Source organism: Heptranchias perlo, chromosome 29, assembly GCF_035084215.1.
Source record: "Heptranchias perlo isolate sHepPer1 chromosome 29, sHepPer1.hap1, whole genome shotgun sequence".
NCBI classification, from domain to species: Eukaryota; Metazoa; Chordata; class Chondrichthyes; order Hexanchiformes; family Hexanchidae; genus Heptranchias; species Heptranchias perlo.
In genome coordinates this window covers 9,698,269-9,725,847 of record NC_090353.1, presented here as the reverse complement: position 1 = coordinate 9,725,847, position 27,579 = coordinate 9,698,269, and the positions used below count along the sequence as shown (strand labels likewise).

The 27,579-nt window shown below is 42.7% G+C and overlaps 1 protein-coding gene across 1 annotated transcript; it reads left to right on the top strand.

Annotated features, from left to right (window-relative positions):
• The first annotated feature begins 30 nt into the window (after positions 1 to 30).
• LOC137299383 (procathepsin L-like) lies at positions 31 to 23,676 on the top strand. The gene is made up of 7 exons (XM_067968083.1): positions 31 to 180; positions 5,950 to 6,072; positions 7,689 to 7,841; positions 15,312 to 15,527; positions 15,660 to 15,828; positions 17,941 to 18,046; positions 22,749 to 23,676. The coding sequence occupies exons 1-7, from the start codon at positions 49 to 51 to the stop codon at positions 22,846 to 22,848; spliced, it is 999 nt and encodes a 332-aa protein (XP_067824184.1). The 5' UTR covers positions 31 to 48; the 3' UTR covers positions 22,849 to 23,676.
• The last annotated feature ends 3,903 nt before the right edge of the window (positions 23,677 to 27,579 follow it).

The following is a 27,579-nucleotide window of genomic DNA, read 5'->3' as shown; positions in this document are numbered from 1 at the left end:
TTTACTGGAAATGTCTGTTAAAGGTTTTGTTCCATCAGACTGTCCATCATGAAGTTCCCTCTGTTTGTGGACTGTGTGGTGGTCTTTGTTCTGGCTGCAGCCTCTGTTCCCACATTTGACCCAACATTGGATGAAGGCTGGATGAGCTGGAAATCACAACATGAGAAGCAGTACAAAGAGGTAAGAGCCAGAAAACTCTTTGTGCTGGGTGGTTAGCCCAGAGAGGAAGTGATTTATCAAATTTTAGACAGTTTTTGAAATGTTGACTTACTGGTAGCAAATTCAGTTTTAGTCCCAGGGAAGACTAATTTTGTTTCCTCTCTTGTACCAAAAACCTCTCCTCTTCAACAACTCTCAACTCTTAACTCTCTATAAAGAATAAATCTGCCCAAGACTTGATTACTGTCCCCATGTCTGGGAGATTTTTTCCAGAACTAACTTAATTTCTTGTGCTTACTCTCGCTCGCTCTTTCTCTCTCTCTCTCTCTCTCTCTCTCTCTCTCTCACTCTTTCTTCTTTGTTATTTCTTTCACTCTATCTCGCGCTCCGTCTCGCACGGTCTATATCTTTTGTCTCTCTCACTCCGAGACTGGATACTCAATGACACTTGTAGTTTGACAGGTAGCCCTTCTCTCCTGATCTTTAGCCCCCTGTTAGTGGATTTTCCCATTACTGTCACTTCAAAAGGGTTGTTAATCCTTCAACAATAACTGCCACATGATACAAGTGGTTATAAAATAACTTTAGTAGATTGACTCAACAGTATTATAGTTATTATACAACTGTCTTCAGATTACATTAAATGACAAGCAATCAATGCAACCTGGTTTTACTTCCCTGGACTCATAGATCAGATCTGACCTCCATGGGCTGCCTGGGCACTGGACTTCCGACCTCCCAAAAGTTAGAGTCCTCTCTAGCGCTAACTTTTGGGAGGGAGCATGGCCTGGCTTTATACTATTTGGCTGTGTTATTCTGCACGTAAGCATCTCTGTCCTTATCTCCTGGTTGTAAATCATCCCACTGTGCTGACTGTGTAAAACAACCAAAGATGAGCCATACCATGTTAATGTGGCTACCTTATCCCTTATTTCTGCTGCATAAACAGTTTGTTCCACCTTGGCTTTGCTTCGCTCTCGCCATGTCTACTGTTTATATAGCCTTTCACTGATATCAGGTCTTAGGGTATGTGGTTTCTTAGCAACTATCTGACTGACTGTCTCCTGACTTTGGTTGTTTTCAATTGTAAACAATTTTACAACACCAAGTTATAGTCCAGCAATTTTATTTTAAATTCACAAGCTTTCGGAGGCTTCCCCCTTCGTCAGGTGAACGATGTGAAATGAAATCCTCGAAATGAAATCGCATTTATAATTCACAGAACAATGCTTGGTGAGTACAGACAGTTTTTTCAACTGCCCGTTGCCAAGGCAATCAGTGTGCAGACAGACAGGTGTTACCTGCCAGGTCTCTCAGAATATACTGTGAGACCTGGCAGGTAACACCTGTCTGTCTGCACACTGATTGCCTTGGCAACGGGCAGTTGAAAAAACTGTCTGTACTCGCCAAGCATTGTTCTGTGAATTATAAATGCGATTTCATTTCGAGGATTTCATTTCACATCGTTCACCTGACGAAGGGGGAAGCCTCCGAAAGCTTGTGAATTTAAAATAAAATTGCTGGACTATAACTTGGTGTTGTAAAATTGTTTACAATTGTCAACCCCAGTCCATCACTGGCATCTCCACATCTTGGTTGTTTTCATCATTCTAATGCCTCAGCATTCTTTCAATGACCTCTTGGATTTCTGTAAGTTATCTTTCTCAGAGATACTGAACTTTGTCCTCTTTTTAGCATCCACCCTCTTGCTAAGCTGTTTGGCACTATGCGAGCCGTTATTCTTGTCTATGCTGGTTTCAAACCACTTTTTTTCATCCCCCTCCTCTTGAACCTGAGTGAAAACACTTTGGTTCAATTTTCACTTTAACCCTCAACTATCTCCTTGATCTTGCCTAAGATCATCTTGAGTTTACATTTTATCAACATTAGGTTTACGTAAACACATAGACATATATATGTTGTTTCTAAGTTTCATTTGGTTAATACAGAAAGCTACAGCGTATGATATTATCAAGAAATCATGGAGTTATAAGATTCTCCAGCTCTCCTTTTACTAATATCCATCTTGTGGATATTTTTGCTAAGTATTATTTCTCCCGAGCCAAATTTCATTGTTAACTGAAAGGAACCTAACCCTGATTTTTGGAAATCCAAATTACTATGTCCCTTTTTTACTTTGGTACCAATCAGAGGGATTGAAATTAATGTTTCCTGATTTGCTTCATTAATTAATCAGGTTCTCTACGGAGCATGTGTCTGTGCCTTGGTTAACAGGTTTTCTCACTCTCCTGAGCCACATTAACCAATTCATGTCGTGCTGTTGTTCAGTAACTGAGCATGTTTGAGACCCATTCTTCAGTGCATCATCATCACACATTTCTGCATACTAGTTGCCTCACATGCAACTTATCACAAGTAATATTCTTCAGTATTAACTTTTTGCTGGCCAGTTTCTTTTTCCTCATTGGCGAATGTGTTTTCCATGGCACACTTCATGTGTCCAGTAAGATTCAATCCTGTAAGAGCAACTGCTCTTTTTAAAGAGTGGTTCCAATATCTCCAGGCCATAGGCCTTTATAATCATGTTCTTCATCCTGGCCTTTGTTTCCAATTGATGGCAACATACATTCTTTCATGTCCACTGTAGCCATTCTTGGGCTTTAGGGTTATCTTATCAAAAGATCGGGGGTGTCTGGAGGTCTTTGCTTATCTCCCCCTGCATGGTCCCAATGTCTCGGAGTGCCCAGGCTATTGAATGCAGTTTCCTCAAAGGACACAAATATCTCCAAGAGAAAGCTAGAAATATAATATTCTCAACTACACTTTCCTGACTTTCACTGGATTGTACATTTATACCAGATTGATATATTTTGATAAATCATGCCCAGGTGATTTATTTACCCATAATCACCCAGGGCGATTACTTTTTTTTAAAAAAAGTTCCCATTTGGTGGTGTAATTTCTCTGTTTCTATCTTATAATCTCAATCACTTCCTCGGATCCAATTTTACACATCCATATTACCATTTCATCTCTATCATGAGCCCTGGAGGAACTTTACTGACCAATATAACATTTACAGACTGGTCCGATATCAGAATACATTTTTGTTGTTTATTTCACTTAAATTCTTCTTGGACCGCTTTTTATTTCTCAAAATATCCAGCTACATTGTACCTGAGTCCGTTCCATCATTTCACAATTCCAGAGAGCAGTATTGTTGGACTGACGGGACTTGTCAATGTACAGTTTTATTCCACTGCCCCCAACCAAAAATACTTTCTTACTTGATACACAGCATTAGACAGGGATCATTTAGACTGGACTCCTTTTATTTTAAAATATAATTTGATTATCTCCTTAAAACCACAGATAAATGTTCCCTTCTCGCGTGCTTGAACTCATATCAATTTTTCTTATAAATTCCAATTTCAGAAACCAATTATGTCCAAGCTTTGTGGGCTTACAGTAGACAGAAGTGCTTGTAATTACTTTTGGATATATCCCCCCGCCTCGCCGCCCCCCCCATAAGCACTCTGTCTCGGAAAATAAATAGGTCAAAGCAAAACAAATCAAAACATTTTCAAAAGAGGAAAAGTGACTTGGTATATTCTTAGTTAAGTATAGAAGAAATTTGATCAAGGCTGATTGCTTTTTCCTTCTCTGCGTAATTTTGAATTTTCAAATTCCAAGTCTGAAGTTTCACCATGCTGTGACGATGTCTGCATATAAGGTCTTAAATTCTTAACGGCACTGGATCCTGCATTGGTTTCCTGCACCAACTCTTCTCCAGCAAAGGTTGCTCCACATCTTAGTGAAGCCACTTTTATGTCAAAGAACTATTCTTGGTAATCCTGTACCATCAACATTCATGTGGTCCCGAAAACCATAGTCCCCTGATTTAAAAATAAACACAGAAAATCCATTGTGGCTCTTGTGAGCCCATGGGGTTAATTTGTCAATTCATGATTTCATTCTGTCACGGTGGGTAAATATCCAATTAAATTATGCCAGTTCTTTTAAATAAATGCAAAGGTTGTTGCTTGGTGAATTAAAAACAGATTTTGGTGTCCTTGGAAGGGGTTAACTTCTTTGCAGAAACAGAAATGATGGAGCCAGATATGATCAGACTCACGCAGCATACGTCAATGGATGTCAACACAGCTTTCTCGTAATTTTTTTTTAAAAAACCTATCATGTCGGGAGATCGCATTTCAGTTTGTTCATGTCTTGTTTTTAAAGAGTGCTTGTACTTGGCCTTTTTATCTACAAACGTTGCAGATTAAATTCCAATTGTTAAAGCATTTAGCATTTATTTAACAGGTGACCAAAATTTATTAATCCTTAGATAGTCCAACAACACAACATTTCCCAATTCTTGTCAGAGATACGAGATATCCTTTATTTAATCTTTTCTTTCTTCCTTCACTTTTTTCTGACCACAAGCTAAAAGGGGTGCTGTCAGTTTGTTAACAGCTATCACGTTTCAGTACAACAAAGATGATTATCTCAATTTTCAAAATTGATGCCTTGTGCTAGATAACAAGATATCGTTCTTCAATTTACAGTTACACACAACAATAACTCCTTACACATCAATTCACACCCTCCAATACTCAACACATTAAGCATTTAAGAAATTCAAAATGCCAATTTTCATGTGATAATCTCATGTCCAGAATTTGAGAGTCTCACACTTAAATTTATAAGAACCAGAATTTCACTGTGGCCACGACAAAAGTCTGGTTTCTACAATTTGATAGGTTGATTAACCTCAAAGTCCAATTTTAATTCAGCAATATCAAAATTAAACACAAGACAGAACAGATAAAATGATCAATATAGTACGTGCTTACTAAAACCCAATAAATTAAATCATCTTTCATTTCTTCGTTCTTCAGGCATGCCTTTCCAAAAAAAACTGTAAAAATACTGAAAATAATTGCTTTCACAGCTGAATAAAATCTTTGTAATCTTACATCAAAGAGAAAAACACATAAGCATTAAAAAGGAGCTATATCCTGCAACATCGAAAAGAAAGCACTCACAATGAGGACAGGCTTTTTGAAGAGAGAGTGCATGGAAAACAAAAGGACACATTCTGCAGCTTGTGACACTTTCCTTTTCTCCTTGATTCCATCATAGACTATCTTTTTTTTACTTAAACAAATTTCAATTTTTGATGTTTGTGACATAACCCCACTCTTGTGCCGTCTCAAAGAAAGCAAGCATGCATTTATATAGCTTTACAGTGTTTTACACCAATGAAGTACTTTTTTGCATTGTAGTCACTTGGGCCTTGCATAGCTCCCACCATGTCTACTGTTTACGTAGCCTTTCACTGTTAACGTCCGCCCTTTTGTTAAGATGCTTGGTGCTATGCGAGCTGGTATCCTTGTCTATGCTTGTTTCAAACCATATTCTTATACTCCCTCTCTTTGTATTGCCCCTATTCTATCTTTCTATACTGTAAATATTATGCTGGTCATTGCTTCTCTGATCTTTCCTCTCCTCCCTCCTAAACTTCAAGTACCCATTCTTCTTCTTCCCTGAATCTTTTACAGCAACTCTTTCCTTAGGATCCAAAACTGTAGATTCCTCACCTTCCTCAGTCCTCCCTTCCTCCTACAATCTAGTCTTTTAAAACATGGGCTTGATGTTAGTAATGCATTTATCTCATCTTTTCTCCTACTCTTTTCAGCTTTCATATTGTCCTTTATGTGGGCCTTGTCCCTTCCCTTAGGTTTCTCAATAAAAAAAATCTGACCATTCTTTTGGGTTTTTAATTGTTGAAGAATTAGCGTTTGACTTGGTGGAACCTTTTTTCAGGATGAGGAGACCTACAGGAGAATGATTTGGGAGAACAACGTGAGATACGTCGAACAGCACAACCTGGAGTACTCAATGGGGAAGCACACATTTACTGTGGGAATGAACCAGTTTGGAGACCTGGTGTGTATAGACATGTTTGGGATCTGTAGGTACTGGTCACTGAAAAGAAACTTCACCTTACCATAGTTAAATTAGTTTGTATCACTGAAATCCACTAGTTGCCAACTCCATCCCTATCTCCTACATTCATACTCTCTCCTCTTACAAGTATTCGTTCTGAGCTTGGTAAAGGTACAGACACATCAACAAATGATTTTTATCCTCTTTTTCACCAACTCACTGGAAAGAATAGTTCACTGTCCACCAAGAGCTCCTCAACGCTTCCCTCATGTCCAGATGAGGCCACCTCCATGCCATGGCGAAGCCAGGACACTAAGAGCTCTGATTCAGTCAGTGCAACTATCTGATTGGGACTGGTGGTCTAATTCACTGGTCTTTCCAGAATAAGAAAAGCATCATTTGTGTGAAATTAAGAATTCATTGATTTTCTAGCAACAGAACATATGCAGATCCGTATGGATATCTAATATATAATAAATGCATGATCTGTAATTGTCATTAAAAAGTAATGTCTCATAGGGTCTACATCATAGAAGCAGGCTATTCGGCTCAACTGGTCTATATTGGTGTTTATGCTCCACATGAGCCTCCTCCCTCCGCTCTTCATCTAACCCTATTAACATATCCTTCTATTCCTTTCTCCCTTGTGCTTATCTAGCTTCCCCTTAAATGCATCTATGCTAGTCGCCTCAGTGACTTCTTGTGGTGGCTCGTTCCGCATTCTTACCACCCTTTGGGTAAAGAAGTTTCTCCTGAATTCCCTATTGGATTTATTAGTGACTATCTTATATTTATGACCTCCAGTTTTGGACTCCCCCACAAGTAGAAACATTTTCTCTACGTCTACCCTATCAAACCCTTTCACAATCTTAAAGACCTCTATCAGGTCACCCCTCAGCCTTCTCTTTTCTAGGCAAAAGAGCCCCAGCCTGTTCAGCCTTTCCTGATAAGAATATCTTCTCAGTTTGGTATCATCCTTGTGAAACTTTTTTGCACCTTCTCCAGTGCCTCTATATCCTTTTTACAATATGGAGACCAGAACTATGCACAGTACTTCGTGTGGTCTAACCAAGGTTCTATACAAGTTGAATATCGCTTCTCTGCTTTTCAATTCTATCCCTCTAGAAATGAACCCCAGTGCTTGGTTTGCTTTTTTTATGGCCTTATTAACCTAAGTTGCTACTTTGTGATTTGTGTATCTGTACCCCCAGATCCCTTTGCTCCTCCATCCCATTTAGACACTTATTATTTAAGCAGTATGTGGCCCCCTTGTTCTTCCAACCAAAATGCACCACCTCACATTTATCTATATTAAAATTAATTTGCCAAGTACAAGCCCATTCTGCAGGTTTAATGTCTTCCTGTATTTTGTTGCAGTCCTCCTCAGTATTAATTGTACCCCCCCCCCACCCCCCCATTTGGTGGTCTCAAATTTTGAAATTGTACTTCTGATTCCTGAGTCCAAATCATTAAGTAAGTTGTGAACAACAGTGGTCCCAGCACCGATCCCTGTGAACACCACTTCCCACTTTTTGCCAGTCTGAGTAGCTACCCTGAACCCCTACTCTCTGTTTACACTCCATCCTGTCAATAATCTTTGTATCTTGATTTTCTAGACCACTGAGGAGTTCAATCAGCGTTTGAATGGATTCAATGAAATGGAAGCTGAGAACTCAACTTACAAAGTGTTTGCAGCACCAGAGAATTTTGAACTGCCTGCGACCATTGACTGGCGTAAAAAAGGCTATGTTACTCCAGTGAAGAGCCAGGTAAGAATAGGGAGACAAAGTTTATTGGATTACAAACTTCAAAAAAATAACTGTCCTTTCACTTATCCTCAACAAATAAAATACTAAGTATGACAAATCCTGAAATTTGAATTATTGAACTCAACATGATTAACTATAAAATAACTAGTACAGGAGTAAGAAATTTAAAGAGGTAATGTGTTAAATGGGACAGCGAGTGTTAAATGGGATGGTATGCATCAAAGGGGACAGTATGTTTTAACTGGGGCTGTATAGGGTTGATCTTTGGTGAGGATCCCCGATCTCTCACTGTAACTTCGGTGGAGATACGGTGTAAACAAACCATTTACGCTGTTTCTCTGGAGTTTCTGACAACCTTCCGCTGAAGCTATGGCAGGAAATTGGAAGAATTCCCCCCCCCCCACCCTGTGAAATTCCACGCGTCTGTGTCTAATGGGATGGTCGTGCAGTGTGCTGATCAGGAGGGAAACCTACAATTATTGTGGACAAAGCCGTGAAAGTCTCAGGCTAGTGTTTAGCTGCAGCTAACAAATAAATAAGGTATTGGGATGAATTAGCAGAGGGATAAGGTAAAAGATCAACAGAGGTACACTATTGCTGTACAAGTCTGAGATGTACAACCTTTTGGAGCTTGGGGGCTTTCTTTAAATCATTTTTTGGGATGTGGGCGTCGCTGGCAAGGCCGGCATTTATTGCCCATCCCTAGATGCCCTTAAGAAGGTGGTGGTGGGCCTTTTCGAACTGCTGCAGTCCATGTGGTGAAGGTGCTCCCAGAATGCTGTTAGGTAGAAGTTCCAGGATTTTGACCTAGCGACAATGAACGAAGGCGATATATGTCCAAGTTGGGATGGTGTATGACTTGGAGGTGACGGCGTTCCCATGTATCTGCTGCCCTTGTCCTAGGTGGTGGAGGTCACAGGTTTGGGAGGTGCTGCTGATGAAGCCTGCAGCCATGATGTGCTGGTGGTGGAGGGAGTGGATGCTGGATAAACGTGTTGAAACTAGTGAGTGGGCTGCAAATGATTACACATTAATGTGATCCTCCCCCCCGCCACCCCAGCCCCATGCAGGAAAATGCAATCCCCATGCATAAAAGACTAACTCCCCATTCACACAACTGTGAGGCCATATGCAATACATGAGACCCCATAGATTTTTTTTTAAAAAAGCGTGACCATGCAAGGCCCCCATGCTATTCCTTCCTTTTCCCCGATCCTTCCCTCTCCGAAGCCTGCTTTTCTTCTCTCCCTCTCCCACTTCCCCCCTCTCCACCAGTCACCCACTCTCCCGCTCTCTTCCCCATCTCTCCCAGTCTCCCTCTCTCTTCCCCATCTCTCCCAGTCTCTTCCCCCGTCATCTCTCTCCACCTGTCTTTTGTTTGTTTCTCGCTCTTCATGGGCCGGATTGAAGAACAGAATTGGCAGGATCTTTGATATTCAGATCAAGCTCATGGGATGCATTTGGCCCATAGGCTATGACTTGGGCGCTGCTGATACAAGGGATTGGTTAGATCCCATTTACAGTAATGCGTGTCCAGTCGTAGAAAGGTTATTATTACCCTTGAGAGGCGAGCAGTGAAGTTGACTGAGAGCCAGGAATCCAAGTTATGCGGAAAGGTTAAAGAATGCAAGTTATGTTCTCTTTGGGAGAGAGGAGACTTTGAGGCCACCCAGTTGAAATTATTGTTTTTTTATTCATTCATGGGATGTGGGCGTTGCTGGCAAGGCCAGCATTTATTGCCCATCCCTAATTGCCCTCGAGAAGGTGGTGGTGAGCCGCCTTCTTGAACCGCTGCAGTCCATGTGGTGAAGGTTCTCCCACAGTGCTGTTAGGAAGGGAGTTCCAGGATTTTGACCCAGCAACTATGAAGGAGCGGCAATATATTTCCAAGTTGGGATGGTGTGTGACTTGGAGGGGAATGTGCAGGTGGTGGTGTTCCCATGTGCCTGCTGCCCTTGTCCTTCTAGGTGGTTGAGGCCGCGGGTTTGGGAGGTGCTGTCGAAGAAGCCTTGGCGAGTTGCTGCAGTGCATCCTGTGGATGGTACACACTGCAGTCACTGTGCGCCGGTGGTGAAGGGAGTGAATGTTTAGGGTGGTGGATGGGGTGCCAATCAAGCGGGCTGCTTTGTCCTGGATGGTGTTGAGCTTCTTAAATGTTGTTGGAGCTGCACTCATCCAGGCAAGTGGAGAGTATTCCATCACACTCCTGACTTGTGCCTTGTAGATGGTGGAAAGGCTTTGGGGAGTCAGGAGGCGAGTCACTTGCCACAAAATACCCAGCCTCTGACCTGCTGTTGTAGCCACAGTATTTATATGGCTGGTCCAGTTAAGTTTCTGGTCAATGGTGACCCCCAGGATGATGTTTGTGGGGGATTCGATGATGGTAATGCCATTGAATGCGAAGGGGAGGTGGTTAGACTCTCTTGTTGGAGATAGTCATTGCCTGGCACTTGTCTGGCGCGAATGTTACTTGCCACTTATCAGCCCAAGCCTGGATGTTGTCCAGTTCTTGCTGCATGAAGGAAAATGACAGTCGATTCAGGCAAATTATCCACTATGGCAAAGGGTTCAAATAAAGAGACACAGGTTGCAAGATGAGACATTAGGAGTAAGAAAGGTGAAAAACACTCACGCAAAGGGCAACAGAGCTGTGAAATAAATTTCCAGGAAAAGCCACTGCAGCAAACAGCATCAGTGGGTTCTGGAGGTTACCAATTATGTTTCTTCAGAGAGGAGAGATGGGGGATTATGATAAGCCCTGTGGGTGGGGTTGATCTGGCAAAATTTAGTCAGGATGGTTGGATTTAATGGCCTTTCCCTATTCCAAAAAAAATACATCCCCATGTTTTCATAAACTGTTCTAAAATTTCAGCTCATGGCTAAAATGTATCAGTATTAAAATAACATCTAATCACGCTAGATAAGTTCCAAGGATCTGTTTTTCTTGAAAATTTATAATTGTTTAAATGAAGTTGATGATTTATTCCTCTTGTGTTAATCAGTGTGGGGTATCATACTGTTGGGCACTGTTCCACCAAGTGGTAGGATAGAACACTGCACCTGAGACTGAGTTTGCAGTCTTATTCCTGTGTGGAAACTAATCCATACAGGAAGAGAGAAGTTTGGAGGGAATGATAGGCGCAAACAGCCAAGTAACTACGGATGAAGTTGAAAGAGGCGAGGGAGTTTTGGTAGACTTGATGCTGAACGTGTGAAAGCGGTGCAAAACAGCAATCCACAAAGCCCATAGAATGTTGAAAGCCAAAACAGTAGAATACAAGTCAGAGGAAGCAGTGATCCGGTCTGACTTAATTGCGTACTGTCCAGTTCTCATCGGCAAGATTCAAGAGAGACATTCAAGTGCTGGAAGCAGTGCAGAGAGCGCCATGAGCCATTACATGCCAACCCATCAGCTGGCGAACAGCTACATCAATAAATAAATTTAAAACAGAAATAGACAGTTTCCTAGAAGTAAAGGGAATTAGGGGTTACGGGGAGCGGGCAGGAAATTGGACATGAATTTAGATTTGAGGTTAGGATCAGATCAGCCATGATCTTATTGAATGGCGGAGCAGGCTCGAGGGGCCGATTGGCCTACTCCTGCTCCTATTTCTTATGTTCTTATTTCAACCCCAGTGGCAACTTGTCAGCTTTTTGCAAGAAAAAGCAGCTTTTATGACTGTGATTGGAGATTATCAACCAACCAGATCAGCTGTTGGCTCTCAGAACCAATCAGATCAGTCATTTTTTAATAAAATGTTTTAACCCCTCTGTTAAAACAGTGGACAGATGAATCTTCTATTAATATGTTAAACGATCGATATTGTCAGTAGTAATTTCCAGCTTGAGGTATATTAAGATTTTGAAATGTGCTGCATGTTGATCAGTAGTTAATGAAGTAAAGTTGGGTTAATGTTTGGGTCTGACCCTCTGTCAGAACACAGTTCTAAGGTTTTCTTTGATTATTGACAACTCCTTGTCCTTCTTGAAGCTACTCAAAACTGAAAGTTAAAACAAAAGCAAAATACTGTGGATGCTGGAAATCTGAACTGAGAAGAGAAAGTGCAGGAAATACTCAGCAGGTCAGGCAACATCTATGGAGAGAGAAATAGAGTTAACGTTTCAGGCCAATGACCTTTCATCAGAACTGGAATGTTAACTCTGTTTCTCTCTCTCTACCGGTGCTGCCTGGCCTGCTGAGAGTTTCCAGCATTTTCTGTTTTTATTTCAAAACTAAAAGTTGTCTGTTTCAAATAGTTAAAGCTGCAGACCTTCAATCCAGATAGTTGACCACCTGCTTCTGGGCTGCCATGGGATCTTGAACAGGGACAGATGCGATAATGGCCCTTTTATCCTGTGAATGGGGAATGCACTGCTGGTTGGGATTATTATAGGTGTATCGTTGAAGGGTTCAGTTTACTAACATGATTTATCTGGGGTTAGAGTCCCAATAAAGTTAATTCATTCACTCAGATTTAAACTGTGTAACTTTTTTTGGAATAAACTATTTTTGGGTTGAAAAGCAGATTTAAAATAGGCCTCAAAATGCCAGAAATTGCACCAAATTACCTTCAACAGTCAGGGCAAGTAGCAGATGGGGGAATGTACGGGAGGAGAAATCATAAGTGCTCACAGAAGTTGAGTGATTGCAATAGAGAATTTTGATCCTTAGCCTGAATATGTCATGAAAGGACATCCACAGTGGGAGTAAGAAATTGTACTTTACCTGGACAAAAGCTTTCTGTATCCAGAGGGCAAATTTGCAGTGTTGCAACATTTGCAGCAACGCAAGCAGAAGTCCGGGCACCCCTGCAGTCTGCTTTGCAGTGAGCTGGTAACTGGGTGGATGTGTGCCAAGCAATAGTTGGAGGAATAGGAGAAACAATTGAAGAATGTTGGTGTGGGAAAAGGAGGACAGTGCTGGTTTGCCTGTGAGGCTTCTCATTTTATTCTCTTGGCATGGAGCAGTTGTACAGTCAGGGAACAGGAAATCCCTACTCTGTGATGGGGCGACAGTTATTAGTTGCTCAGGACAGGCCCAGGCAAATGGCTTTAGCAGCTGTCGAGAGTTTGTGGTTGTTCCTCTCATCTGCCTCCAAATAACCCATATCACAAAAAGCCTCTGTTACCAATTGTAAAGGACTAACAAACAGTAACAAGTAGAGAAGCAGCAAAACTTTTTTTATTCAAAAAGGCAAAAATGAAGACCTTTCTTGAGAGCAGCCAGTCCCTTTAAGATAGATAGTGCCAGGTTATTTTGGGAGTGGATAACCTCCAAACTGCACCAGTGATGGAGCAGGAAATCTGAGTGCACAGGCCTTTGACAGTCACTTGCATGCAGTTTACTTTACTGCATTCTGTTCAGGTGGAGTCCGGTTCAATCAGCTGACAAGCCGTACAGGAACTTTACTGTTCAGGTGTAGAGCGGGAGAGAAATGATTAGTGCACATTTTATTTGTGCATAAGCGCAAAATCTAGGCTGACATTCCAGTGCAGCACTGAGGGAATGCTGCACTGTCGGAGGTGCTGTCTTTTGGATGAGACGTTAAACCAAAGCCCTGTCTGCCCTCACAGGTGGATGTAAAAGATCCCACGGCACTTTTTCGAAGAAGAGCAGGGGAGTTCTCCCCAGTGTTCTGGCCAATATTTAGCCCTCAATCAACATCACTAAAACAGATTATCTGGTCATAATCACATTGCTGTTAGTGGGACCATGCTGTGTGCAAATTGGCTGCAGCGTGTGCTACATTATAACAGTGACTATCCTTTAAAAAGTACTTCATTGGCTGCAAAGCACTTTGGGACGTCCTGAGGTCATGAAAGGTGCAATATGAATGTGTCTTTCTTTTAAGGCAATTTTTGGGTACTAAACCCAAAAAAATCATCGATATTATTTCCTCTGATGAATCGTGAGCATTGCCATGGGAGATTGATTACTTCAATGCACTTTACAGTCAATGAAGTACTTTTGAAGTGTCGTTACTGTTGTAATGTCGTTACTGTTGTAATGTCGTTACTGTTGTAATGTCGTTACTGTTGTAATGTCGTTACTGTTGTAATGTTGATGAATGCAACAGCCAATTTGTGCACAGCAAGGTCCCACAAACAGCAATGAAATAAGTGACCAGATAACCTGTTCCTACATTATAACTGTGACTACACTTCAAAGAAATGCTTAATTGGCTGGGAAGTGCTTTGGGACACCCTGATGTCATGAAAAGGCGCTATATAAATGCAAGCCTGCCTTTCTTTTAGTGATGTTCATTCAGGGATAAATGTTGGCCAGGGCACTGGGAGAACTCCCCTGTTCTTCTTTGAATAGTGCCACAGATCCCTTATGTCCACCTGAGAGGACAGGTTTGTGGGGGGAGCTACAGATTCGGTCTTTTGGGGGTGGGGGAGGGAGCTACAGATTGGGTCTTTGGGGGGGGGGGTGGTGGGAGCTACAGATTGGGTCTTTGTGGGGGGGGAGGGGGAGGGAGCTACAGATTGGGTCTTTGTGGGGGGGGGAGGTGGAGGGAGCTACAGATTGGGTCTTTGGGGGGGGAGGGAGCTACAGATTGGGTCTTTGGGGGTGGGGGGGGAGGGAGCTACAGATTGGGTCTTTGGGGGAGGGAGCTACAGATTGGGTCTTTGGGGGTGGGTGGGGGGGGAGGGAGCTACAGATTGGGTCTTTGGGGGTGGGTGGGGGGGGAGGGAGCTACAGATTGGGTCTTTGGGGGTGGGTGGGGGGGGAGGGAGCTACAGATTGGGTCTTTGGGGGTGGGTGGGGGGGGAGGGAGCTACAGATTGGGTCTTTGGGGGTGGGTGGGGGGGGAGGGAGCTACAGATTGGGTCTTTGGGGGTGGGTGGGGGGGGAGGGAGCTACAGATTGGGTCTTTGGGGGGGGGGGGAGGGAGCTACAGATTGGGTCTTTGGGGGGGGGGGGAGGGAGCTACAGATTGGGTCTTTGGGGGGGGGGGAGGGAGCTACAGATTGGGTCTTTGGGGGGGAGGGAGCTACAGATTGGGTCTTTGGGGGTGGGGGGGAGGAGCTACAGATTGGGTCTTTGTGGGTGGAGGGGGAGGGAGCTACAGATTGGGTCTTTGGGGGGTGGGGGGGGGTCACTGATCGCGGAAGGGGCTAGAGAGAGACCATGATGGGCAGAAGGAAGGCTGAAGGTTTGCTTGAGGAGCCAGAAGCTCCCGCCTCCCTTTTGCTGCCGGGTTTCCTGGATCCTGGGAAACCCGGCCAGCAGCAGTTACATTTAAACCAGGCTCCCAATTGTACTGTGGGAGCATGATTTAAATACGGTAATGAAGTGTCCCACCTCTCCAAGACGGGACACTCGCACGGCTCGAAACCCGGTGCCATAAAAACCTGCCCGTCGTTGGGGGGGAAGGGTGGGGGGTGGTTAATATCGAGGCATATATGTTTTTATGTGGAAGATAACACATGTTTTTCTCCTTACTGTGATTCTTCATTGTCTAGGGAGATTGTCTCTCATGCTGGGCATTCGGTGCAACCGGAGCACTAGAGGGACAGTTATTTAAGAAAACACGCAAGCTTATTTCCCTGAGTGAGCAGAACCTGGTTGATTGTGACAAGAAAAGCCATGGATGTTCTGGGGGATTTGTACATAGTGCCTTGGAATATGTACAACACAATGGCATTAACTCTGAGAAACGTTATCCCTACGTTGCAATGGTAACTCTTAAATCCATTTAACACCATTTTTAAGAGAGTGATTGAGGTTGTATCTCATTACTTAATTTGCTGACCCGTTTCAATTTATTTTGTGTGGTGCAAACATTTTTTTCCGTTTTTTTAATACTTTAGGTTGGTCAAAGATGCAAGTTTAACAAAAATGATATTGTCACCAATTGCAACGGTGTCGAGATAATTCCAAAAAATTCTGAAACTCTTTTAGCTTGTGCGGTCACTATGGTTGGACCCATATCTGTTGCTGTAGATGCAAGCCACGAATCTTTCATGCTTTATAAATCAGGTAAGAAACAAGATCTTCAACATATATTCCATTAAGAAGCCACTGAGCATCACACTTTAGCCATTTATTAAATACAGGATAACCAGTTACTGGGAGAATGTTAGAAACTTAGCTCTTTATCAGAACTCTGTGCCCTAATCATTCAAAACACTCCCAGATATTGTTTTACTCTTTGCTCTGTGTGCCTCCCATTACCAAATATTCTTGGGGTTGGAGTTTTCACCTTCTGTTTTGCCACCAACTCTTTTCTACAGCTGCAGTTTATGGACCTAGATTCACATTTCTGACAGGAAGATCTAACGGGAAAGGGTCTTTTATTGAAAAGTTATAGACAATTTTACAGGGTTTAACACTCTGGTGGATTATAACAGTATTGTATATGTTCTAAACGTATATCTGTGAATCAGGGCATTATTCTTCAGTAGGGAATTCTCCCAGTCAACCAGCGCAATTGTAAACTTGTTCTAGCTTCTAAATTTTGTAATTAAAGAAAAAAATTGTCCTGTCCTATGACATAGTAGATGTGCCCACACTCTGCCAGTGTAATGGTGCTGAGAAAACACTGGCAGCAGTAGAAACACTGAACACCAGTGTCCAAACTCTAAAGGAAAGCTGATACCAACATATGAAAAAATGGACAGGAAAAGAGCACATGGTCCAGCAAGCCTGTCCCAGAACCCCCAGTGTGTTCTCTCCTACCAGCAGCCATGTAAGCTCCTGGGAGAGGCAAAAAAACAAATTTTTAAAAAAAACTTTGGGCCAATTCAGAGAAAATGAATGCTGGGAAATTCCTCTCCAACCCCCGAAGACAATGAAAAGGAGTTCCAGGTGATCACGGTGATCACGGTGACCATAAGGCATATCACCCAACACCGTACCTACCTTTTGTGCACAAAGATCAGGAAGGTTTTAACGAAAGCCGAAAATGAATGTGTATGTTGCACTGTTGTTTCGGCGACATTCATGAACCACTCAAGCTTTATAATAAATCTGAAGGTCGAAATGTTATAAATTGAAAATACAGCCATGCAACACACTCCTGGGCATTTGTTGTCCTCTGCCCAATACTTTATCCATTTCCTTCTCCTCATTCAGAATCATGTGGTGAAGTCTAGATCTGGTTGTTAATATGTAATGCGGTTGTTTAAATTGGATTGAGATGAGGCCATAGTCACTGAGCAAGGTCCAACCCTACTGTATAGCTTCTAACTGAGGCTGTCCAATATGAGGTGATAAAGAATTGGTACTTGTACAATGCATTCTGTGTAACATGGGTACTTCTGTCTGTCTTATACACACCTCACTGAGTTTTCTGAACTAAAATCTTGAAATGTTTTGAATAGGGCCGTTTTGAGTTTAGTTTCAAGTTCCCTAATTTGGCTAAATTTGGATCCATTTATATTCAGATGAGATTGTCCATTAAAAATAGTGCTTAGCATTACAAAAGAACAAGTATCCAGCCACAAGAACATTTTTTCTGCTCCATCTTTCACACTTTCATTGTCCCAGTACTATAGTGGGCAGAGCAGATGTGGCATTTTTATTTTTAAAAGTTTTTCTATCTGAGATGGTCGATAAATGTATTCCAACTCCATCACCAGCCCTCCTGAATTGTGCTGGAGTCTCCAGGAAATAATGCAAGCAACCCAGAAGAAAAATCATAAAAGGCATAAAAAAAATCAAAGATGGGGGGGAAAAAAAGGCTGTTTGATTCAACCAGGTAACGAAGAGTCTGTTCACTTTCCAATTGGCGTAGGAAGGCGAGTCGCTGCAAGGATTGACGTGTCAAGCGACCAATGATGGGAGTGTGGGGGCGGGGCAGTTTGAGGTGGGAGGTTATGTGATGAAACCTCCAGCTAGGCACCAGCCAGAATGGCTGAGCTTTTTCCTGACTAATTCTTGACAGACACTGAAAGGGATGTGCGTTCGAAACAGTTCAGTTAGTCTCGGACAATTCACATCCAATCAAATGATCAGAATGTTCAATAATATTTAGTCACCTTATCAAATATACTGCAAGTTCTGTTTTGCTGTAAAAGCCCAGGGTACTGGTATCTGCTGAAACATTTTAAAATGTTGTAATTGTACAGATAATATTTGTGCTTCTTACAGGTATTTATAATGAGCCAAAATGCAGCTCCACTAAGCCTAATCATGCAATGCTGGTGGTTGGATATGGAATCGATAAAGGGAGAAAATATTGGATCGTTAAGAACAGGTACATCCCATAATAAGGTTAAAAATACATTAAACGAGTTAATTCTGTTGCAGAGTTTAATTTTATCTATAATTAAAGCTGTGAATTTTTTGATGTGTATATACTGGCAAAGTCTAAGGAAACAAATCTGTACTGGGATTGAGATGTTACATTTCTCACAGCATAGGAGTGTAAGGTGTGTGTTCTCATATCACTGACCCCGTCCCACTCTACCTCGTACCTCTGGCTCTGTGATTGACAGGAACTCAGGTGAAAATGGAGATCGATGATATGAACACATTGACCTCGCGCTATGAGTGATTGGCAGCTGTCGCAAGAAACTGACTAGGAGAAAATGACCTAATAGTTGGGGCTTCTTGAATTTAGTACCTGCATGCGAAAGAAAAAGTAAATTTGTAACAAGTTCCCCATAGCCTTGGGAGTAGATGCCTTTTAAAGGGCTTAGAGGAGAAGGAAATTCAGTAAGTGGGAGAGTCCAAAACCAGGGGTCATAAATATAAGATAGTCACTAATAAATCCAATAAGAAATTCAGGAGAAAATTCTTTACCCAAAGAGTAGTTAGAATATGGAACTCGCTACCACTTGGAGTAGCTGAATAACAAAGATGCATTTCAGGGGAAGCTAGATAAGTACATGAGCAAGAATGGAATAGAAGGATGTCCTGATAGGGTTAGATTAAGTAGGGTGGGAGGAGGCTCATGTTGAGCATAAATACTGGCACAGACCAGTTGGGCCGAATGGCCTGTTTCTGTGCAATAAATTCTATAAGTTTATTTTCTGTGAGCCTGTCAACTGGCCATTCACCTTAGTAGATTTTCTTCTTTGCTCTCTGGTCCTCTGAATTTTTTCACCTCCTCCTCACACACAATGTAGACACCTCTCCTGTGTGAGCAGTGCCTTTCAATGACAAGCAAGGCACTTCCTTTGGCCCCTTTCTTGCAGGAGCATCACTGAAAGCTCGGGTCTTTCTGGGCACTGTGCCATTGCTGCCTGTGGTGCCTCTGCTGCCAGCAAAATGACTTTTGAATAAGCTGCAGCCCCTTATAAGCTGCGGCTATGACTGATTTCTCTCCCTCCCTCCCTCCCTCCCACCCACACCATTCAGCAAGCTCCCAGCATACAGGCCTAATCCAGGTCAAGAGATAACAATGAATATATAATGAAGTCAACCCCAGGTGATCTGGGGGGTTTGACCATTTCCAACTTGTGCAAATGCAAAGCTTTCAACACACTGGTCCTGCAGGCTCAGCTGCGGGATTGGAAGGTTTACCCAATCTTTTACTGCTCCAGTTACGTATCAGGATCACTTTATCTGCTTTTTAAATTGAAAAGAGAGAAAAATCTGCAAATGCTAGAAACCTGAAATAAATTGCCAGCATTTTCTGTTTTTATCAGCATCTGTCAAAAGAAAAGATTTCTGCTGTCGATCACAAGATATTTAAGGTTGAGGATGATCATTTGGCCCATCTTAGTTCATCCATCCAGAAATAACCTACACTTCCCCCATTGCAGCATCCAATTGATCCTAAAGTAATTTCAGGATTTTAATACCACTACTCTATCTGGGAGTCTATTGAGAAGAACAACTTCATGATATCAGTCCTAGCTTTGTTGTGGCAATTTTAAGCTAACCTGCCTGTCGGGAAACCCGGAATCTGGTGGAACGCTGGTTTTATACCCTTTCCCGATGTTACTCTCCATTGAAGTCTGTAGAGAAATATTGGGCAGGGTGTAAAACCAGCGTTCCACCTGATCCCATGGGTTTCCCACCCAGTGAGTTAGGTTTAAAATGACCCCATCTTACAGCACGGAAAGAGGCCATTCGGCCCATCGTGCCTGTGCCGGTTCTTTGAAAGAGCTAACTAATTAGCCCTACTCTCCTGCTCTTCACCCCATAGCCCTGCAAAGTTTACCTTTTCAAGTATAGATCCAATTCCCTTTTGAAAGTTTACTATTGAATCTGCTTCCACCACACTTTGAGGCAGTGCATTCCAGATCATAACAACTCATTGTGTAAAACAATTCTTCTCATCTCCCCCATGGTTCTTTTGCCAATTATCTTAAATCTGTGACCTCTGGTTATTGACCCTCCTGCCAGTGGAAACGGTTTCTCGCCATCTACTCTATCAAAACCCTTCATAATTTTGAACAACTTTATTAAATCTCCCCTTAGAGATTTCTGCTCTAAGGAGAACAACTCCAGCTTCTTCAGTCTATCCACGTATCTGAAGTCCCTCATCCCTGGCACCATTCTAGTAAATCTTTTCTGCACCCTCACTAAGGCCTTGATAACCTTCCTAAAGTGTGGTGCCCAGAATGGGACACAATACTCCAACTGAGCCTTAAACAGTAATTTATAAAGGTTTAGCACAACTTCCTTGCTTTTGTACTCTCTGCCTCTATTTATAAAGCCCAGGATCCCGTATGCTTTTTTAAAAGCCATATCATTTGTCCTGCCACCTTCGAAGATTTGTGTACATACACCCCCCCCCCCCCCACCCACTCCAGTCTCTGTTTCTGCACCTCCTTTAAAATTATACAATTTAGTTTATATTGTCTCTCCCCATCCTTCCTTCCAAAATGCATCACTTCACACTTCTCTGCATTAAATTTCATCTGCCCATTTCACCAGTCTGTCTGTCCTCCTGAAGTCTGCTACTATCCTCCTCACTGTTAACTACATTTCCAAGTTTTGTCATCTGAAAAATTTGCCTCCTATACACAAGTCCAGCTCATTAATATATCAAAAGGAGATGTTGCCCTAATACTGACCTCTAGGGGACATCACTGTGTATTTCCCTCCAGTCTGAAACAACCATTCACTACTACTCTCCTTTCTGTCTCATATCCACGCTGCCACCGCCCCTTTAATCCCATGGGCTTCGATTTTGCTAACATCTATTATGCGGCACTTTATCAAATGCCTTCTGAAAGTCCATCTACACCACATCAACTGCATTACCTTCATCAACCCTCTCTAGTGCTTGTGTGTGCAGGGTAGTGAGTGCTCTTCACTCCTATATACAACAAAGCAGCCACGTGTTTCAGTTGGGACCTTTCTGGACCTGTTTCTTTGGTGACTGAAAATGTAAGCACAGTGCAAAGAAGGGTGGAGATCCAGCTCAACGGATCTCCACAGTGTTCCATTTGGCTGAAAATTTGGTCAATCCAAATGGAGAATCCGTGCTACTGAATGCAATGGGCTGCTTCTGCACAGGGAGGTTGGGAAAATCTGAGCGCGTGTCACCTTGTGCTGCTAGTTCTTCTCTCTGTATTGATACTGCTATGGACACCATGCAACAAATTCCTCCTCCTTGCATCTCCACTGACTCATCAAGACTCATTGCACAGTATCCAATTAGTTCTTTCCCACTGCTTCCTTATGTCTTCCAGGCTTTTAAACCACAAACTTGGCCTCACCTAATCACTACACCCTGACGTACCTTATTTCTTTTACCCTTTTCAACTTTGGTGGTGTTCTGCACCATGGGCCTTGGCCCTGGGCCTTGGTCCCTCAATGAAAAACTCTAGCTCCCTCAAAAGTGACAAAGATGGTAATTCTTTTTTCTTGCAATAATCTTACAGGTAAGAGACTTGTACATAGTACAGTGAAGGAGAGAAAAACTTGACTTAAAAAAAAATGTTAATCACCACTCTATACAATAGCAAACAATTTTACAACACCAAGTTATAGTCCAACAAATTTATTTTAAATTCCACAAGCTTTCGGAGGCTTCCTCCTTCCTCAGGTGAACGGTGTGGAAATGACATTTTCGAATCCTTCGCATTTGAAAATCACAGAACAATGCCAGGTGATTACTGCCCGTTGCCAAGGCAATCACAGTGAGCAGACAGAAAGGTGTCACCTAAAAGGCCACCGAATATACAAACCCCCCAAAAAAAAGAGAAGGAAGACAGTCAATGACCCGTTATATTAAAAACAGATAACATTTGTTCGCTGGTGGGGTTACGTGTAGTGTGATATGAACCCAAGATCCCGGTTGAGGCCGTCCTCATGGGTGCGGAACTTGGCTATCAATTTCTGCTCGACGATTTTGCGTTGTCGTGTGTCTCGAAGGCCGTCTTGGAGTATGCTTACCCAAAGGTCGGTGGCTCACTGTCCATGACTGCTGAAGTGTTCCCCGACAGGGAGAGAACCCTCCTGTTTGGCGATTGTTGCGCGGTGTCCGTTCATCCGTTGTCGCAGTGTCTGCATGGTCTCGCCAATGTACCATGCTCTGGGGCATCCTTTCCTGCAACGTATGAGGTAGACAACGTTGGCCGAGTCACAGGAGTATGAACCGTGCACCTGGTGGGTGGTGTCCTCTCGTGTGATGGTGGTATCTGTGTTGATGATCTGGCATGTCTTGCAGAGTTGCTATACAATAGCAACTCTGGTATGTAAGTATCTGCCTGACTCACTTGCTATACTCCGTCCCCTGGATGGCAGTGGGTTTGAGTTCTGCACAAGGACTTGAACAAATAAGTCCTAGGCTGACATTTCAGTGCTGTACTAAGGGAGTGCTATATTATGACAGGTGCTGCCATTTTGGTAAGAAGTTATGTCTGCCTGATCAGAGATTTTGTTTTAAAATAGCAGTAATCTGAAGTAGAAAAATTCTGTTAACCACTGTTATTTAAATCTTCTGTTTAAAGATGTGTTTCAATAGAAATCTAACATAGACCTCTTTTTCATTTTAGTTGGAATAAAACCTGGGGCATCCAGGGCTATGTCCACATGGCCAAAGATAAGGAAAATCACTGTGCAATCGCCAAAACTGCAATGTTTCCTGTAATGTGAAGGTTGAAGTGTGTAATGTGGAGCTGGTTAAAACTCCACCTAAAGAAATCAATCGCTTGCCTGGAGCTGCTGATCTTATGCATCATTGCTGCCGTCTGTCTCGATGTATCTTTGCTAATGTGGTTAATGGAGGATTAGGCGCCAAATGTAATGAGAAAGAAGGTAAATGGAAAGAAAGAACTTGCATTTATATAGCTCCTTTCATAACCTCTGGATTAATTAACCTCACGCTTAATGAAATACTTTTTGAAATGTAGGCACTGTTGCAATGTGGGGAAATGCAGCAGCCAATTTACATACTGTAAGGTCCCACAGCAATGAGAGAAATGACCAGGTAATCTGTTTTACTGGTGTCGGTTAGGGATGAATGTTGGCCAGGAGAACTTTCCAGTTCTTCTCTGAATAGTGCCATGGGATTTTTTTTACATCTACTCGAGAGGGCAGATGGGGCCTCTGTTTAACCTCCTATCTGAAAGACGGCACCTCCATCAATGCAGCACTCCCTCAGTATTGGACCGTTAGCCGAGATTGTGTGTTCAAGTCTCCGGAGTGGGACTTGAACTCATGACCTTCTGGCTGGGAGGTGAGAGTGCTACGACTGAGCCGTGGCTGACACCTTAAATTTCTCTCTTATTGGAAGAAAGGGCTGAAAATCTTTCCTGGAATGAAATAACGGCACATGCTTCAATAGTTAAATAAAATGTGCAATAGCTTTGCTCTTTGTGTACAGTAACAATGTATTGATATATTGAGTAACTACATTGTCTAACATACAGACAATGGCCTGAATGTATTCGTAGTGCACAGCAATGCAATAAAGCCTGCCAGCAGTCAGTCTATGTCTCTTGTGTATTTTACACAGAATTACATAGAAATTATAACATGCAAACAGCACAACCAGTCCATGTTGGTGTTTATCCTCCACGTTAACGGTAGTCTTAATGTCGTAACCATCCTGTTCCTATATCCCTTTATTCCCTTTTCCTTCAACCATCTATCTAACCTATTCTTAAACGTTGGCATGTCGAACACTAACTTCGGTCGTGCACTCTACAGCCTCACGACTCTCAAAATACAAAACTGTTCTGTCCTAATTTAATCTTATATCTATGTCCATTTGTTCTTGACCCTTCAATCACTGGAAACAATTTATTTCTATATACCCTATCCCATCCCTACATAATTTTAAACACCTATTAAATTACCCTGTAATCTCCTATTCTAATGTGAACAGACCTAATTTTTCAAGCCTTTCTTTGTACTTTTATTCCCTCAAACAGGCAGCACCCTAGTGACTCTGCGTTGCCATCTATTAGCTCAACATCCTTTCTGCAGTGTGGAGCCCAAAACTGCAAACAGTAGTCCAACTATATTTAACTAGAAGTACAACCTGAGGTTTTCTAAGGAACAGTTTTCCTATGCATGGGTTTTTCTCCCTTTCTACCATGCCCAGAAAGGTATGTTCATATTCTTTTCTGGTTCCCACTGAAATATTACCAACTGCATGTCCCTTTTACCACATGGAAATGTCCCTAAGGACTAGGAGCAGGAGTAGGTCATACAGCCCCTCGAGCCTGCTCCGCCATTCAATAAGATCATGGCTGATCTTCGATCTCAATGCCACTTTCTTGCCCGATCCCCATATCCCTTGATTCCCCTAGATCCAAAAATCTATATCTCAGCCTTGAATATACTCAATGACTGAGCATCCACAGCCCTCGGGTAGAGAATTCCAAAGATTCACAGCCCTCTGAAGAATTTCCTCCTCATCTCAGTCTTAAATAGCCGTTCCCTTATCCTGAATCTGTGGCCCCTAGTTCTAGACACTCCAGCCAGGGGAAACAACCTCTTAGCATTTACCCTGTCAAGCCCCCTCACAATCTTACATGTTTCAATGAGATCACCTCTCATTCTTCTAAACTCCAGAGAATATAGGCCCATTTTACTCAATCTCACATAGGATAACCCTCATCCCAGAAATCAATCTCGTAATTCCAGCAATATACTTCACTCGCCAGACACAAGTGTACTGGGGACCTCCCAACTCTATCACAAGTTCCTCTGGGGTCTCCCACCCCCTATGCTGGAACTGTATAAAACACTAGTTAGGCCACAGCTTGAGTACTGCGCAGAGTTTTAGTCACCACATTACAGGAAGGATGTAATTGCACTAGAGATGGTGCAGAGGAGATTTATGAGGATGTTGCCAGGACTGGAGAATTTTAGCTATGATGACAAATTGGATAGGCTGGGGTTGTTTTCCTGAGGCTGAGGGGTGATTTAATTGAGGTGTACAAAATTATGAGGGGCCTAGATAGAGTGGATAGGAAGGAAATATTTCCCTTAGCAGAGGGGTCAGTAACCAGGGGGCATAGATTTAAAGTGATTCGTAGAAGGGTTACAGCGGAAATGAGGAATTTTATTTTTACCGGAGGGTGGTGGGGGTCTGGAACTCACTGCCTGAGAGGGTGGTAGAGGCAGAAACCCTCAACTCATTTTAAAAAAAAAATACTTGGATGTGCACCTGAAGAGCCGTGACCTGCTGGGCTACGGACCAAATGCGGGAAAGTGGGATTAGGCTGGGTGGCTGGTTTCTCAGCCGGTGCAGACACGATGGGCCGAATGGCCTCCTACTGTGCTGTAACTTTTCTATGATTCTTTGTCATTTTTTTGGGGGGTATTATATTTTGGCTGTTGTATTTTTACATTCTGCTGTGGTCAATTTCCAATTGGTCGATATTTGCTCCCCCGCCAACTGCTGCCTGAGCACTACTTGTCCCTTGAAGCTTCACTGTCTCGCTGGGGTTGGTATTTTATCAAGGGTTAACTAACCTCTCAGTTTGAGTTTGGAAACTCACGACAATAATATCTCAAACCATTTTGTCAGGCAGAGTTTCTTAGGGACGGTGTTTGGCCAAGTAGTATAAGGAGAGGGTCTATAGGGACACTGTGTGGCCAAACAGAACAACAACAACTTGCATTTATATAACACCTTTTAATGTAAAAAAAAATCCCACAGGAACGTAATCAGACAAGAATTGACACTGAGCCAAAGGAGGAGATATTAGGATGGGTGATCAAATGCTTGGTTACAGAGGTATGTTTAAAGGAGGGTCTTAAAGGAGGAGAGAGAGGCGGAGAGGTTGAGAAAAATTTCAGAGCTTAGGGCCTATATGGCTGCCAATAATGGGGCGAAGGGAGTGGGGGATGCACAAGAGACCAGAGTTGGATGAATGTAGAGTTCTTGGAGGGTTGTAGGGCTGAAGGAGTTTACAAAGATAGGTGAGGCCATGCAGGGATTTGAATATGAGGATGAGAATTTTAAAATCAAGGTGTTGGTGCACCAATGTCGGTCAGTGAGTGGGATTTGGAGTGGGTTAGGATACCGTCAGAGTTTTGATTGAGCTCAAGTTTATGGAGGGTGTAAGATGGGAGGCCTGCCAGGAGAGCATCGGAATAAGAGTATGGAGATAACAATAGCATAGATGAGGGTTTCAACAGCTAAGGCAGGGACGGAGACTGACTTAGAGGTACAAGTAGGCGGTCTTTGTGATGGAGATGATATTACGTCGGAAGCTCAGCTCAGGGTCAAATAGGACAGAGGTTGCGAAGAGAGTCCCATAGAGGACAGTATTTAGCCAAACAGTACAAAGGGAGAGTCGGTAGGGACAGTATACAACAATCAGTCAAATAGTCAAAAACTGCAGTGAAACTGTCCACTGATTCTGTATCTTGTTTCTTTTCATTGTATTTAGCTATTTCAAAAATTGGTTTCAGCACATTACAAAATGTTTTTCAAATGTATTCTGAACTGTTCGATCCTCCACACCACTCACCATCAGTTGAAAAGAGACCAAGATCTTTCTGCTTCCTCTCTTTTCAGTGATTTGGAACTCCCTCTGCTGGTCTTTTGTTACATTACACACAAACATCAGCTGATCATAATTGCTAACCTAAAAGTGGCTGATGTCACACAAACCTAGAGCCAGAGACTTTGAGTTTCAGCAGATAAGCCGAGCTGAACCAAACTTGAACCGTTATCTGCCCAATTTGCAATTCTGGTGTTGTCTCCGATTTATCTCCGCTATCTCTCCCAACTGGTCTTTTTTGATCTGTGAGTCTAGATACTGAGTATCAGTCAGCCATTCAACTTTGAGAGCAGCAAATCACCTGTCACCATCACAAGTACACTTTACAGCAGGAGTCACTAGACAGCTATCGGTCGCAGGAACCCTGGCTAATTCCCCCCTCCCCTTCCTCCCTAACCTAGATGATTTTGTGGTCCTCTTGGCTCCCAATAATATAAATTTAAAGCAAAATTCTTGTCCTGTCTTCAGGGGTTCATGGTATCCTGACCTAGAACCTGGTTTTCAATGCCTTAGTTGACAGCCCAATGCTTCCACCCTCCAAAGACCATTCATCCTCACAGGACTGTCAACTATAAGAGGTTGAACAAGACCAGGCTCAGGTTCCACACCCCGATCCCCTCCCTGTCTTTGACCTCCTAAACATAAAAACATAGAAAATAGGAGCAGGAGTAGGCTATTCGGCCCTCCGAGCCTGCTCCGCCATTCAATATAATCATGGCTAATCCTCTATCTTGATACCATATTCCCGTTCTCTCCCCATACCTCTTGATGACTTCTGTATCTAGAAATCTATCTCCTTAAATATATTCAGTGACTTGGCCTCCACAGCCGTCTGTGGTAGAGAATTCCACAGGTTCACCAC

Coding starts and splice junctions, on each gene's coding strand:
- LOC137299383 (XM_067968083.1), top strand. CDS start 49: ATGAAGTTCCCTCTGTTTGTGGACTGTGTGGTGGTCTTTGTTCTGGCT. Junction 6,073..7,688: donor TGAACCAGTTTGGAGACCTG/GTGTGTATAGAC, acceptor TTGATTTTCTAG/ACCACTGAGGAGTTCAATCA. Junction 7,842..15,311: donor TTACTCCAGTGAAGAGCCAG/GTAAGAATAGGG, acceptor TTCATTGTCTAG/GGAGATTGTCTCTCATGCTG.